Source organism: Heloderma suspectum, chromosome 3 (assembly GCF_057233095.1).
Source record: "Heloderma suspectum isolate Gila_16-S chromosome 3, 16-S_ref, whole genome shotgun sequence".
Taxonomy (NCBI): domain Eukaryota; kingdom Metazoa; phylum Chordata; class Lepidosauria; order Squamata; family Helodermatidae; genus Heloderma; species Heloderma suspectum.
Genome location: NC_139460.1, coordinates 21,696,914 through 21,713,327, shown reverse-complemented (window position 1 = coordinate 21,713,327; position 16,414 = coordinate 21,696,914). Strand labels below are relative to the sequence as shown.

The 16,414-nt window shown below is 48.1% G+C and overlaps 1 protein-coding gene across 1 annotated transcript in view; it reads right to left on the bottom strand.

Moving 5' to 3' along the window:
• The window catches only part of AMOTL1 (angiomotin like 1), a 78,822-nt gene that overhangs the window by 25,315 nt on the left and 37,093 nt on the right, over positions 1-16,414 (bottom strand). The window contains exons 4-7 of the mRNA XM_084842627.1: positions 10,789-11,086; positions 8,128-8,272; positions 5,845-5,934; positions 197-342 (exon numbers count right to left, since the gene is read on the bottom strand). Of these exons, the coding sequence (XP_084698753.1) occupies positions 197-342; positions 5,845-5,934; positions 8,128-8,272; positions 10,789-11,086 (679 nt within the window). The remainder of the gene's footprint in view (positions 1-196; positions 343-5,844; positions 5,935-8,127; positions 8,273-10,788; positions 11,087-16,414) is intronic.

Genomic DNA, 16,414 nt, shown 5'->3' with positions numbered 1-16,414 from the left:
GAACAGGAAACCTACATATACTTATCTGGAAATAAGTCCCACCAAACTCAGTGGTATTTCTGAGAAATCATGCTGAGAATCAGGTTGCAGCTTTCAACAGTAATAATAAAAATAATAAAACATGGGGTGTTGGTGCGTGTGACACCGAGAGAGAGAGAGAGAGAGAGAGAGAAGTTAAAGGATGCTCTGGACTCACCTCTTCTTCTAGTCTGATGACTTTGGCTTGTGCACTGTTCAGAGCCTGGTCCAGGATTTCGATGTGCCTTCGCTGCTCCTCACTAGTCAAGCGCACAGCTGTCAAATCCATTTCCAGCTTCTCCTTCTCCTTCAAGTGCTCTTTGCCTGGAAGGGGGATGGAGGACAAGGCCAAGATCAGCTGTATCAGAACAACTCACAGATTCTAGGCCACATAACAGAAGCCAGTTCAGAGAACCAGTATAGCCTAGTGGTTGGAATATTGGAGTAGGACTTGGGAGACCCAGGTTCAAAGCCCCACTTGGCCATGGAGCCCACTGGGTGACTTTGGACCAGTCCTTTCTCTCAGCTTAACCCACCTCACGGGGTTGTTGTGAGAAAAAAGTGGCAGCGGGGACGGGGAAACCACCTATGCTGCCTTGAGCTCCTTGAAGAAAAGCTGGAATATAAATAAGTAAAGCTTGTAAAACAAGTATTTTCACAGACTTGTTATAGGAGGTCATCTTACTGCAGCTCGCCCCTTCTGAAACTTTGCCACCACTCACTCCAGTGTTCGTGTTCTTTCCAGAGCAATTTGACGTTTCTTACCTTACCGCCAGTCACAAGCGAGGGACGCTTGAAAGTCTTCCAAATTAAGGCTGAACTGCTGCATCTGACCATGAGCCAATGAAACTATGTGCACACATGAAGGAGAACCCTCATGCAACCAGGCAGGGGTTTCTTTTAATGTTTGCATTGCAACCATTTACATTACTGAAGAGGCAAGCTGCTTTTACACATAAAGATTATAACGTATGCTGGCTTGCTTCTTCAGCATGTAGTAGAAACTTCGAAGAAGCCCCTGGCTCGTCAGCATTTCCTTGGTTATTTCCATGTGGTCTTGGGAAGCAGTGGCTCCGCTAGGGCTGGGATTTGGGGCATGAGTCCAGGACCCCGGAGCCCACCCTTCCCCACACCATAGCCAGAGGAGACAGTGGGGGCAGATGGTGGGGTGGGGGCAGCAGTGGCAGCAGGAAACAGCTTAGGGTGGCCATGTGTCCTCCCTTTCAGAGAGCATTTGATGGGCTGTCAAATCCAAGTCCAGCTTAAAGTTAAAGAACCACAAGAAGGGAGAGCAGTGGGCTTGAAGTTGCCCATCTACTGTTAGCACCTGGGCAGCCGGCATGCAGGCCACCTGGTCTTCCCCATTAGGGTGCAATGTACTGTATGTCTATTTAATCATAGTCATTATTTCTAAATTTGGATCTATACGAATAAATTAGCATATGCAAAATTTTAATGAAAATGTATGTCCTCTTTTCTGGTGATGCATTTTCTCTTTTTGGGCGATGGGTAAGTAGCCCCACTTAAACAGACATAACATCAGGAACCAGTGTGGGCAGATGGGTACTGGGGCTGATGCCTGCTGCCACCCAACAGCCTTGTTTCTTTTTTAACATTTCGTCAGGCCGAAATGCCTGAAGCTAAGGGTCCAGCTACATAAAAATTCCACCCCATCTTCATTTCCCTAGAATGCCTCAGGGCGCCATGATGCACTCTGGGAAAATGAAGATGGTGAACAAGGTGGCAGCTTTGGCAGCAGCCACTTTGCTGCACAGTGTGCCCACCTGACTAAGGGCATAATCCTATGCAAGTTTAGACAGAGCAAAAGTTGCTGGCTGGGAAATCCTGGGAGGACTTTTTTTGGTCTAAACATGCATAGGATTGCACCCTCAATATTAAAAAAGAAAAAAAAGGAGACCCCTGCTTGCCACCACTTAGTAAGCTTGGGGAGGGGAAGAGAGTAGAGTGACCAGGGCACTAGGGAAGAGGACAGTGGAGGATGGGGGCCGGGGGGGAGGAGAAAGCAGGGCATCAGATGTGGAGCAGCCGGGGCAGTGCATGGGGCAGGAGGGGCCAGAGGGCACTTTGCCCAAGGCCCCCCAAACCTGGAAGAGCCACTCTTGGGAATTACCTTTACAAAATGCACCTGGAACTGCAGTTTAACTAATTAAAGGTGCAATCCTATGCATGTACACAACCCTGAACTCCTTGAAGGAAAATCAGGACACACACACGGACACACACATACACACACACAAACACACACCCCTCCTGACTTTCCTTCAAGGAGTTCAGGATGTGGTGCATGGTCCCCTCTCCCCTTTTATCATCACAACGACCTTGCAAAGGCGGCGACGTTAAGAGACAGTGACCCGCCCATGGTCACCCAGTGAGATTCACAATGTGAGCAGGATGGGAGAGAATTCTGAACTGAACCTGGCTCTCCATGGTTCAGTTCTGACACTCTACCCACAACAGCAAACTGGTGCTTAACTTTTATGAACTGGTGGTGTAGCTTATTGCTCTTTTATACCAGCTGTTGATTCTGCAGATGCCTTGCTAGTACTAACATCCTTTTTCCAGAGGGTGTTACGGTGCTTTATTTAGCTTTGCGCCATTCAAAGCGAGCTTTGCCGTGAGTCATCCAAAAGCTGAAGAATCTACATAGCTTCAGCTGTTGCCAAACATTCCCACATAGCTCTCATGCCCTGGAATGAGCCGTGTGGATTACAAGATATACCTCTCTGCCTGCTCATTCAGCGACAGACTTTTATTTGGAGGCCTCTCGACCTTGACAAAATGAACGACCCCCTCCACAGCAGCAGGAGGATGAATTGCAGAACCTGTGAATTCAAAGGGGTGCTGATGCGCATTAGTGCTGATGCGCATTAGCGCAAATAGAATGATATTCTGGTTTTAAAAATCCAATTCTGTCAGTGAGTGGACGATGGAATGAAAGAAACCTGACAATCCGCAAAACACAGAAGGAATGGATTTAACAAAATCTGTAATCCCTACTCCTGCTCCTTTCCTTATAGTTTTTTTCTGGGCATGGGTTGCCCTGGTACCAAATCCAGTGGCCACATTTCCTCGTCACACAGTACATGCACATCTAAACAGGCTTTTTCTTCATTTTCATTCTCTATTGCTGCTGTCCCCGACCCAGTGCCTTCCTGGCCATCAAACAACAATGCCCATCATCCCCATCTTCAAGCATGATGGGAGTCATAGTCCAACACACCTGGAGAGCATCGGGTTGGGGAAGGCTGCTCTACAGCAAAGATCACACACGATACAATACATTTTATGCTATATTTTGTGGTTTTAATTTTTGTGAACTCCCCAGAGAGCTTCAGCTGGTATAGAAATGTGATGAATGAATGAATGAATAAATAAATAAATAAATGCACCATGTGAGGTATGCTACATGGGAACCTGATGTTTACCTGAAATTTAATTTAAATCAAATGTAAGATAAAGATAAATCTAATTAAATTTAGGCTTCAGTGTTTCATGTCTGAGCCTGTTGGGTGTTGAACAGGGGTGTTGAACCTCTTTTAGCCTGAGGGCTGAATTCAATTTCGGAGAAGCTCTGGGGAGCCACATTCCAGTGGTGGGCAGAACCAAAGGCAAAGAGGGCAGAGCCAAAATACCAGCATATTTTAGCTTAAAGCTCTTACTGCCAGAAATTAAGCCTTAGGACAGGCAGGTCAACTTTTTAGAAAGGGGAACAATGTACAAAAGCCAGGAAATCACCAAATTATTGGGGGAAAGGGGGCTTCGCCCATGAGCGTTATGCAGAAAACCAAAGTGGTACGACGCCTATGCAGAGGTGGCATGGCCTCTATGGCACAGAGTCTATGCACAAGTATCCCACTGCTATCCCTTGGGGTGGAAGCAAAGGCTTGCACCGGATCAGCTTCAGTAGCCTTGCAAAGTAAGCCCACACAGTGACGAGAAAGACACTGCTGCCCATACCTATATTAGCCTGCTGCCCATATCATTTGCTGCTGGGGAAGATGGTAAAATTTCTTTAGAGTGGTGCTATCTTCCACAAGACGGCACTGCCCTAGAGAAACCTTGCCAGCCACTCTAGGACAACAGAGTTCGCTCCCTCCTCGAGGGCTACTGCCTACATGACATATACACAGTCCTAGCCGTTGGTATCTGAGAATAAATAAATGCAGCTTGCTCGCAGAGGTCTAATATAAACCTTTTTCTATTCTTGGAAACACTTTATCTCTGATTTGTAGCATTTAGCTGTCAGGCCTGGATGGGGCTACGTATGCCAAACATCCTTGCCATTTTATATGGGCTTGTCTCAAGGAACTATATTTGCTCCTATGTTGTGAACCGATAGCTGCAACCAGGCTGAGAGCAGTGCTGTGTAAAGAGAAGCATATTTCAGAGAGTGTGCCTGTGATCAGACAAGAAACAAACAACCAAGCAATACTGCACCGAGGTGAAGTAGAAGTTGCTCTGCAAGCACCAGGTCAGATGCCTAAGGACGGTCTGTCACAGACCCCCTCACGCAACGTGGGATAAATCACTGAAGGCGCAGTCCACAAGGATCTTGCTCTGGAATTCCCAATTTAGAGCAGTGGTGCGGAATCTCAGGCCTGTGGGCCACATCTGGCAGGCCTGCAGGCCAAATCTGGCCCACCAGGGCTCCCCAGAAGGCCATGCCCTCACGCCCTTTCCCCAAACTATCAATTGTTGGTGGGTTTTTTGCCTTCTGTGCAGTTTTTCCCCCCATTCTAGAAGGTTGAAATGCCTTTCCTAGAGCTTAGTTACTGGCAGTAACAGTTTAAGTTAAAATATGCTGGTATTTTGGCCTCACCCTTTTTGACTTTGGCCCTGCCCACCACTGAGATGTGGCCCCCTACAGCTTTTCCTAAATGGAATTCAGCCCTTGCGCTGAAAGAGGTTCCCCACCCCTCCTGTAGAAAGTCAGCCTGACCACTTTGTGACCCCACTGATCCTACTACTTGCTGTGTACATCAGCCCTCTAGAGCAGCCTTCCTCAGCCCCTTCAGGTCTGCCAGACTACAACTTCCATCATCCACAGCCAACATGGCCAGCTGGGTTGTCATCTGACCTATCTGGTGAGCCTGCTCTAGAGGACATGATGAACCTCTTGTTTTTACAGCAAGGAAGGAGGGACATCAAGCAACTGGCAGGCCACGTTATGTCGCTCTGTGCTGCATTCAACATGGTGGAACATGTGGGGAGTGCCCTAGAATAAGGTAAGTTTTCCTCAAGGTTGCACAGAAGTGGTTCACGTCTGTAACTCTGTTCCCTTTTGGCTCTGGCCACACCCACTTTGGCTCTGCTCCCACCTGCTACTGGAATGCAGACCCCCTGATAGGTTTTGAACAAGGCAATGCAGACCTCCCTCAACAGGAAAAAGGTTCCCCACACCTTATCTAGAATTTATGAAAAGGACGCATGAAGAAATGCCTAAGAAATAGCTCCCACAGGGCTGCTGTAACATACAAAGAAGGCCCGTTACAAGTCGTGAAACATGTAGCTAAACTCTCCTCCTATTTGCACCAGTATGAGTGCAGAATTATCCAAAGAGAAGAATTTTATCTCCTAGGAGGTGCTTTTCTCCTGAGACTTTTCCCTGACATCAAAATATTTATGCAAAATGTTCCCATTTCCCCCGCTACCATTAACGCCAACTTAACAGCTCCAGCATACGGTACAACAACTCTGTAGAAAGAAACCAGCTTTCAGTTGCAAAAGCTGTTGAGAAATGACGCAAAACCACACACACACACGCCCAGCACAGATACCTTCAGTATATACTAATACAGTACTCACTCTGAGAGGCATAAAGACCCTCTGTTGCCTTATCTTCATGCCCATCGAATTCTCTGCTGGCCAGCTGCCTGTTGGCAGTCTCCAATCGTTCTACACAGAAAAGGGAAATGGTTTAAGAACAAAAATATATGTATATGAAACTGGAGCCCAAGCTCAGAAAATAAGATGCATGCCAAGAGAAAGGATATAAACAGAATCTCCAAAAAGACATAGAATGAAGTGTGGAAGGACCAATTTACAGAACCACAACAAACTGGAGAACTAGAGTAGTATAGTAGTTAGAGTGTTGCACTGGGACTCAGGCGATCTGGGTCCCCACTCGGCCATGGAAGGTCACGGGGTGACTTTGGCCAGTCACTGATTCGCAGCCCAACCTACCTCACAGGGTTCATAAATCAAAGAATAGTAGGGTTGGAAGGGGCCTATAAGACCATCGAGGCCAACCCCCTGCTCAATGCAGGTTGTTGTGAGGATAACAATGGAGAGGACCTCCATGCAAGCCGCCTTGAGGAAAAAGGGTGGGACATGAATGTAATAATAAAATAAATAAAAATGAGAAGCACAGGAATGGGCTACCTGCATTTCTGAGGGGCCCCCTATTCTGTAAACATTGACTTGGATCTGAAATTGGCATCCGTGAATGGAAGACGCCCTTCCATTCACCGATGGGACAGAGCGCCAGCAGAGGGTCCTGCTCGTGGAAGTGGGGGGGGAGAAGCAATCTTCGCCAATTCCCTGCTCACCCTGCAGCCCCCGCCCCATTGATCCAAGGGTCCCCCAGTCATTCAGAGCAGATTTTCAGGGGCAAAGAGGCTGCAGGGGAACGGGGGAAATAGCCCAGATCTGATGATGAAAAAGAACATGGCCACTGTAGCCATGCGGAGTAAAGGTGCAGCCAATAGGTGGTGCTATAGCTGGCCAAACCTGTGACATGGCTGAAGTTGGCCCCTCCAACTACGATGTGGAATTGGATGAATTATGTACATAGCTAGGAACACAGCTGTGGTGGAGAACATAGGAAGCTCCCTTAGACTAGGTCAGACTACTTGTCCAAATTGCCTACTTTGGCTTCCCCATCCTTTTAACTGGAGACGCTGGGGATTGAACCTGGGACCTTCCGCATGCAAAGCCTGTGCTTGACCACAGAGCTACAGTCCTTCCCTTCCTTAACACAAGACCCCATGCACTATTCATTTCTTCCACCACATGTCACAGGTTCCATGAACTGAGAAGGGGGGAGGGGGGTGTCCTCCTAGAGTAAGGTGTTAGATTAGACTGCATGGACCCAGACTTCAGGGATTGTCTTCCATGATGGCCAAATTTGAGGCCACGGGGTGGGGGGTGGATTCTTCCAGTCAAACTGCTCAGGGGCATGACCCATCTCTCAGCAGCTTTGCCAAGAAATATCTCCCCACCGCCACCTTAAGAATTAGGCAGGGCCCTCTCCCTTCGAGAAATGAGAGCTCATCTGGAGCTTATCCTAACAGCTTCTATATCAGTGCAGACTGGAGGGTGCAACTGTCGCTCCGCCACCGCCCCATCATACCTCCCCCCATGCCAAATTGGGAGCATCAGACATGCTGCTGCTTTTTACCTGGCAAGCATCCTTCTCATTTTCCATATTAGAGGGTACCTGCCTGGCATGAAGCACCACTGCACCTCATACTTAAAATCTGGGCTGGCATGGGGAGGATAAGGTTTGGTAGAAATCAATGAAGGCCTCAGAACCCACCCATTGACCTCAGAGTTCCTAGAACACTTTATCTTCCTTCATGCTAGAGAGACGTACACTGCCATCATCGTCAAATGAGATGCTCTTTCTGCCGAAATCCCACCAAAAGATACTTCTGCTCTTCCAGAAGGAAGAGGTACCAAACATCCACAAGAGCAAAACCATTGGTCCATCTAGCTCCCAGAATTATCTGCTTTGATTGTCCACTACTCTCCAAGATCTCAGACAAAGAGGGATCTTTCCCTGCTGGAGATCCTTTAACTCAGGGATGAGCAATTTCAGGAGATCCAGGGGCCATTTTTGCCCCACGGACCCCAACCCACAAGTGCCCCCGCCTCCCGAAAGCACCATTTTCCACAGAGAGAATTAAGTCCAAATGTTCAACCAGACCCAGAAAATCCTTTCCGTGGCCAACTGACAATAGCTCTCTAAAAGTCAGGACAGAAAATGGTTAGTTCGGTCTCTGATGTGGCAGTCTGGAATTAGATAGTTTAAGGGGCAAAATAAAAATGGAATGAAAACATTAAAAGACTTTTGGGAAAAGGACATACCACGTAAGTCCCTGTTGAAATCATGGAGCCTCCGGATTTCACCTTCAAGTTTGTTCCGCATCGCCTTGTCCAATGACTCTCTCTTGGTGGTGGTCTTCACCAGGTCCTCATAAGCTTCTGAAATCCTCTGAATTTCAATTTCAAACTGAGGAGAAAGACAGAGAGAATGACATTCCATTTAGAGCTGGGCAGGGATGCATGTCAGTGACTGGCTTGAAGCTTTTGAAAGAGAGTCTTGTGCGGTGGCCAGAAGTGCACACCAACTTTCACACTAGCCTGATTCTGCAGGAAAAATTCTCCTACAATGAGGCCAAAGTGAAACTCCTCCACAGACACAAATAATCCCATTGCTGCTGGAAGCAATCAGCTCCCCACTCGTCGTAGAAGCTCATGACCATGCCAACGGAAGGGACATCACTTAGTGGTAGAGCACATGCTTTTCCATGCAAAAAGTCCCAGATTCAATCCCCAGTATCTCTCCAGGTAGGGCTGAGAAAGACCCCTGCCTGAAACCCAGGAGAGCCACTGCTGGCCATATCAGGCTGCTTTCTACATTGGTCCAAGTAGCTCAGTATTGTCTGCACAGTCCTTCCCAACCTGGTATCTTCCAGACATGTTGGACTACCACCTCCATTATCCCCAGCTAGCATGGCCTGAAGGGCACCAGACTGGAGAAAGATGGTCTACAACAGGGGTGTCAAACCTCTTTAAGCCCTAGGGCTGAATTCCATTTTGGAGAAGCTTTCAAGGGGAGGGCTGAAAGCAAACGGGATGGGGCAGAAAGTATTTAAAATACCAGAATATTTTAGCTTGAACTTCTTACTGCCAGTAAGAGAGGCATTTCAACATTTTAGAACTGGGGGGAAACTGCACAAAAGCCGGGAAAACACCCAACAATTGGTGGCTGGTGGAAAGGGAGTGGAGACACGGGAAGGGGGTTGTGGCCGTCTAGGGAACTCCTGAGGGCCAAATTGGGACTCTAGGAGGACCAGGTTTGGCCCTTGGCATGAGGTTCTGCACCCCTGCTGTACAACCATTAAGTCCAGTGCCTAAAAGCACCTAAGTGCACCACTTCAGAAGCCCAGAACATTTTGCTGCCTTGATCCATTACGCATAGCACGAAACACGACCACCTGCCCAGAGACCCATTTTCTGGATCAAGGCAGCAAAATGTTCTATGCTTCTGACGGCGGTTTTCATAAGGTTTTTGTCCCAGTGGACAAACGTGTTGTGCAGCTTTGTGCAATCGTGCTGCTTTAAGTCTGGAAATCTGCAACTGGACACTTCCCAGAGAGTTAAGAAGCGATAATTAAAAAGGACGGCAGGCAAGCCAACAAAGCAAACCCCCCGCCAGCTAGTTCAGGAAGGAAAATCATGCTGACAAAGGCTGAGGACCCCCTTCTGTTTGGCATGGGGCAGTCCGTGGCTGTATAAAAGCAGAGTGTTTGGTTAGAATTTGGCGCGCACTGGAAAAACCCTTGCCATACAGAAAGACAGTCCAAGCTGTACAAAACAGCATCACAGAACTTTACCCTGAACTGTGCTATGGGAGGATGGGGGCTGTCAGGCAATTACAACAACAACAACAGATTAACGACAACAATATCATCATCATCATTTATGGCGCAACTGAGAGGTTTCAAAGAAGATATTAATACAGTAAGCAGCAACAGCCCTGAGAGGAAGTCGAAACAGTGCCTGCCCTAAGGGCATGTAGAAAGTTCCAAGGCATAGTCTGAAGGCATATGAGGCAGCCACCTTGCTGAAGCTAAGCAGGTGATGCAGGTCTGTATCTGGTCAGTGCTTGGAAGGGAGACCACCTGGGAACCACATGTAGCCACCTTGAGTTCCACAATGGATGAAAGGTGGGATATAAACGCAATCAATCAATTAATTAATTAATTAGTCTGTGGCTGAAGAGAGATTTGGTCTGAAAACTTCAGATCGTACTTCATTATACTACATCAGCTCCAGTTTAAGCGAGTCCCTGAATTTCTCATGTTCTGGACCGATCAGGCAATCCTGTTCTTCCCACCAAGCAAGCTAAAAAGTACTCTTCATCAATCACCAAAGAGGATCGAGAATATAAGAAGCTGCCTTATACTGAATCAGGCCATTGGTCTAGTTAGCTCATTAATGTACACACTGATTGGCAGTGGCTCTCCAGGGTTTCAAGCAGGGCTCCAAGCAGGGCTCTTTCCCAGTCTTAACTGGAGCCGTCAGGGATTGAACGTGGGACTTTTGACATGCAACGCATCTGCTCTGCCTAGGGATGTCAGAGGTATCTGTCTGGGGTGTGGAGCTCGCTGAGCTTTCATCAGCTCAGCCCCCTGGACTTCAGCTTGTTCCCCCACGAGCTGGCCCAACTCAATCTGCATCAAGTCCGGCCAGCTTGTGGATTTTCTGGAGTTTTTTCGTAAATGGATATTTGTGCAAATTGCAATTTGCGCAAATTATGGCCGCAATTTGCACAAATTTCTATTTATGGGGGGGGGAGTTCCCAGATTTTGGGAAAACCCCGCAGCTTGGCTAGGGAATGCAAGCAGATCCAGGTGGACTGCGGGAATCCATTGGGCTCCAAAAGGGCCAGATTTGCAGACATCCCTAGCTCTAGCCACTGAGCTACAGCAAGGGCCCATCCCACCCAATCATGCTGCACACCTTCTGAAGCTTGTCCGCTTTCTCGTAGTAGCCCTCCAGCTCCTTCTGCAGGGCCTCGTTGTCTTCCGATAGCATCTCCACCATTTGCTGGGCTCGTTGCACTATCGTAAACGCATCTGGAGTGAGCTGTGGTGGCTGGCTCGGTGGGGTTGCGGGCAAAGACTGGGATGCCGTGGCCATCGGGAGAGGCGGCAGAGATGCGGAGTGCAAGGGGCCGCTAAGAGAGGAGGCCTGCGAGGACATTGGGCTGTGCTGCTGTGGTGCTGGCATCGACGGATATGGCTGCTGGCACTGACGGCTAGGTGGGGGGAAAGGGTGGGGTAAAGATTCATGGAATTATTGCTTTTCAAGGGGGTGGGTTAAGAATAGTGTGTGGATAATCAGCCTGCCAGAAGAGAGTGTTATTTATTATTATCATTACATTATATGGTGCTTTATTATTTGTTTGCTTGTTACATTTCCATACTGTCCAATATCCGAAGCTCTCTGGGCAATTCACAGGGCAAGACTTGAAACCATAAACTACAATAGCATAATAAAACATAGTATAAAAACATTAAAAAGTTTAAAACAGAATAAAACTAGGATAAAAAACCAAAGTAAAAGCCAGCAGCAGTGTAAGGATTTTAAAACACACTAATACCATTTTTTTTAAAAAACCCAGAAAGACTAAAATGCCTGGAAAATAAAAAGGTCTTCACCTGGCACCGAAAAGACCACAATGGAGGCACCAGGCGAGCCTCTTTGGGGACAGCATTCCACAACGAGGGTGACACCACTGAAAAGGCCTTCTCCTTAGTGGCTACCTGCTTCACCTCATTTGGTGGGGGCACCTGGAGGAAGCCTCTGAAGGTGACCTTAAGCTCCAGGCAGGTAAAGTAGGTATACTCTGCCTTACAGAGTAACAACAGCAAGAAAGAAAGAGAGAGAGAGAGAGAGATCTGCCCTCTGGACCTTACAATCTAAAATTCAGCAGTGGGAGAAAAAACAAAAGGATGGAGGAAGGAAATGGAGCGGACAAGATAACAAGGGTTGAATGTGAGCAAAGACAGTGACATGTACTTAGGCTCTATTCTAGTTGCAGATGAGGGAGACAATACAAAAGCAGGAGGCAATTTCTCTCTCAAATTCTATTGGAGTGAGTTTGGGGTGGGACCTGTCATCACAAGCCTGTTTGCTGGGGCCTCTCCCACTGGCTGCTACTACCACCAGCTGACCAGCCACTCCTCTTCTTCACAGGTATTTCAGAGCGGGGCCTGCCAGAGGCAGTGCCTCGGTGCCACACAAAATGCAACGCTAAGTGCGACACTACGTGCATGCTTAGCATCGCACTTGGAGACGCACTGAGGAGCACATGACGACCTGCCCACTGTCTCTCCAGCGATACCAGCAACCAGCTACTAGCAGCAAATAGCAGCAGCAGAGGGCCGCAGCTTTAAAGACCAGGAAGAAAGGGGCAACTGCAGATTTTACCTGCTCCTTCTTAGCTGTTGCTCTCTCTTCATACTGTTTTATATTTCATATTTTAACTTTTTTAATATGTGCCTGGGAAGGCCGTTGAGTAACTCAGGGGGCTGGGGGGTGCCACCATAACTGTGGTCATGGGTAGGGGGGAGTATGGCATTGGGGGATTAACAGGCCAGCTGAGGAGAAGAGGGGCTAGACACCTTATGGCAGTCCAAAATAAAATCTCCCTCATCCACTATTTGATTGTGGATGAGGGGGCTGACCTGCTATGTATTACTGAGACCTGGTGGGGGCACTGGGAGGGGTTACTCTCTCCCAGTTGTGCCCTCTTGGGTAGTCTGTGCAGCACCAACACCAACTCGAGGGTCGGGGGGGGGGTTGCTGTGGTCTATAGGAATTCGATCCCTCTCTCTAGGCTTCCTGCTCATTTGAGTGCAGATCTTGAGTGTTTGTACCTTGTGTTGGGTACCCGGGACAGATTAGGGATTCTGCTGGTGTGCCACCCACCCCGTTGCCCATCAGACTCCCTGCCTGAGCTGATGGAGGTGGTCTCGGACTTGATGTTGAGGACCCCTAGGATGATGGTCCTGGGGGATCTCAACTTCCATGCCAAGGCCACTGTATCCAGGGCGGCTCAGGACTTCATGGCCACCATGACAACCATGGGGCTGTCCCAACATGTCATCGGCCCAACACATGTAAAAGGACACATGCTTGATCTGGTTTTCTTGACTGGGCAGGAGGATGGTGATCTGAAAGTGGAGGAATTGACATCTGTCCCTTTGTCATGGACAGATCACTTCCTGCTGAGGTTTAGGCTCTTGGCAGCCTTTCCCCTCTGCAAGAGTGGGGGAGCTATTAAAATGGTCCGCCCCTGGAGGCTAATGGATTCTGATTGATTCCAGAGGGCTCTGGGGGATTTTCCTGCTGGTATGGCTGGTGCTCCTGACGAAGCCCAGGTTGCTCTGTGGAATGCAGAGATGACTCAAGCAGTTGACATGATCGCGCCCAAGTGCCCTCTCCCTCTGAGCAGAGCCAGCTAGCTCCTTGGTATACACCTGAACTGAGGGCAACGAAGCAAGAGGGAAGATGGCTAGAACACAGATGGAGGAAAACTCATGCTGAGTCTGACCAAACACAGGTTAGAGCTTATTATCGAGCCTGTTCTGTGGCGGTGATGGTGGCAAAGAGACAGTTCTTTTCCACCAGCATTGCATCTTCTCAGTGTCGCCGAACGGAGTTTTTCCGAGTGGCTGGTGGTCTGTTACATTCTGGGCCAGGGAAAGAGACTTTGGAACCCTTGGTTGCACGTTGTGATGAGTTTGCGTGGCACTTTGAAGATTCATTAAAATTAAAAATCGCTCAGATTCATTATGAATTGGACACCATGACTAATGCAGTTCCATTGGCAGAGGCATTTAGAGCACCATCTGGTCCAGTTTTATTGGATGAGTTTCAGTTATTGAGGCCTGAGGATGCGGACAAGGTGCTTGGCCATGTCTGATCGACCACTTGTGTGCTTGACCCTTGGCCTTCATGGCTTATTAAATCAAACAAGGAGGGGATGTCTGGCTGGGTCCAGGAGATTGTAAATTCCTCCTTGACAGAGGGAATGGTGCCAGCCACTTTAATAGAGGCAGTAATTAGACCACTCCTGAAAAAGCCTAACCTGGACCCAGAGGATGTTAACAATTATAGGCCAGTGGCCAACATCCCCTTCCTGGGCAAGGTGCCTGAGCGGGTGGTTGCAGGACAGCTCCAGGCACTGTTGAATGAAACGGATTATCTAGATCCATTTCAATTGGGCTTCAGGACTGGTTTTGGAACAGAAACTGCCTTGGTCGCCCTGTGGGATGACCTCTGCTGGGAGAGGGACAGGGGGAGTGCAACCCTGTTGATTCTCCTGGACCTCTCAGCGGCTTTCAATACCATCGACCATGGTATCCTTCTGGATAGGTTGTCTGGGTTGGGAGTTGGAGGCACTGCACTGCAGTGGTTCTACTCCTACTTGGATGGCCGATTCCAGAAGGTGGTGCTGGGGGATTATTGCTCTGTGCCATGGCAATTGTGCCATGGGGTTCCACAGGGCTCTATTTTATCCCCCATGCTGTCTAACATCTACATGAAACCGCTGGGGGAGGTTATCCGGAGGTGTGGGCTGAGGTGCCATCAATATGCGGATGACACCCAGCTCTACCTCTCTTTTTCATCAAATCCAGGTGAGGCAGTGGCTGTTCTGAATTAGTGCCTGAGCACGGTAATGGACTGGATGAGGGCCAATAAACTGAAACTCAATCCAGACAAGACGGAAGTGCTTTCAGTGGGTGGTATGTCTGCCCAGCTAGGTGATATTCAACCTGTTCTGGAGGGGGTTGCACTCCCCCCAAAAGACCAGGTTCGTAGTTTGGGGGTGCTCTTGGACCCAGAACTGCCACTTGAGGCACAGGTGAACTCAGTGGCACGGAGCACTTTTTATCAGCTTAGGCTGGTATACCAACTACGCCCTTATCTGGACAGAGATAGCCAGCTACAGTTATCCATCTCTGATAGCTTCTCATTTGGATTACTGCAATGCGTTATATGTGCCTTTGAAAATGGTCCGGAAACTTCAGCTGGTCCAAAATAGGGCAGCAAGATTGTTAACAGGGACTGGCCTACAAGCTTATATTGAAGGTGTCCCCAACCAGTCGTGTCCGACTCTAGGGTGCGGTGCTCATCCCCGTTTCTAAGCCGAAGAGCCAGCACTGTCCAAAGACGCTTCCGTGGTCATGTGGCCGGCATGACTGAACACCGAGGTGCTGGTACTTTTCCAGCTGCACTGGCTGCCAGTCCATTTCCAGGCCTGATTCAAAGTGCTGGTATTAAAATTTAAAGCCCTTAACGGCTTGGGGCCAGGTTATCTGAAGGATTGCCTCCTCCCATATGTGCCTGCCTGGACCTTAAGATCCTTAAGTGAGCCCCTGCCAAAGGAAGTGAAGCGGGTAGCTACTAGGAAGAGGGCCTTTTCTGCTGTGGCATCCCAGCTGTGGAATGAGCTCCCAGTGAGGTTCGCCAGGCACCTACATTGTATTCCTTCCAGCGCCAGGTGAAGACCTTTTTATTTTCCCAGGCATTTTAGTATTTTAGCTTTCTAGTCTTTAGCTTTGCTGTTTTAAATCTGTATTTTAAATCTCTGCATTGGTGCTAGGTTTTATTCTGGTTTTATTCTAGTTGTTATATTGTGGTTTTAATGCTTTTATATTTTTGTATTGTTTTACTGTGTACTTTTTGGTTTTAATTTTTGTGAACCACCCAGAGAGCTTCAGCTATTGGGTGGTATAGAAATGAAATACATACATACATACATACTGCATCTGGAAATGCTTAATCCTGTGGGATCTTATTGACTGGTAGAAATCTTACTCAGCAACCATTCTGGTTGCTGCTGACATTTCAGCAAGAATTGCAGCAATAGGCTAGCAACTTGATTTCTTTTCTTTTTTTAATTAGAAGTGGAGACTCTCAAGAAACCAAATTCTGCAACTAATACCACATTCTGCACTTTTTTGGCACCCCGTGGAACTGCAGCCTCTGCACAGCCCAACTTGTAGCTCAAAAAAGAAAGAGGAAACAAAGGATTCTGGTAGGGAGCAAACCAGTCCTCGGCCAGAACAGAACCAGGCCTTGTACTCTGTACTGAGTAAGAGACTTTATTCTGCATAGGCTAGGGGTGAAGCAGACATGTCCTTAAATGATTTTCATTGTGTTGCTTCTTTTGATATGTGCCTGTTCAACATGCTATTCTACAGGATGAATAGTTCTTCCTCTCCTGTTTACAACCCTCATTTGTCCTGGGGTTTGCCTTTGAAGCTTTCCCCTCTTATTGTGTATATAACTGTGCTGAGCACAGAGTCTCCGCCTGCCCGTACAAGGAGCTCAATGCACCTCGCAGTAGCAAGCCAGCCGATTTTAGAAAGCACGCTCTCTCCCGGCCACGAAAGATGTCCAGCCAATATCCAGCCTCTCACAGAGCAGTTTTTAAATAACTAAACCTGAAGCCACAAGAGGCATCCTGTCCTACATAAAGGATTTTATTAACTGCCACTCCTTGCAACTTGCTTTCACCTAGGGTGAACTGCCATTTCCCCCAGATGGACACATGGAACAGCTGCTGTCATAC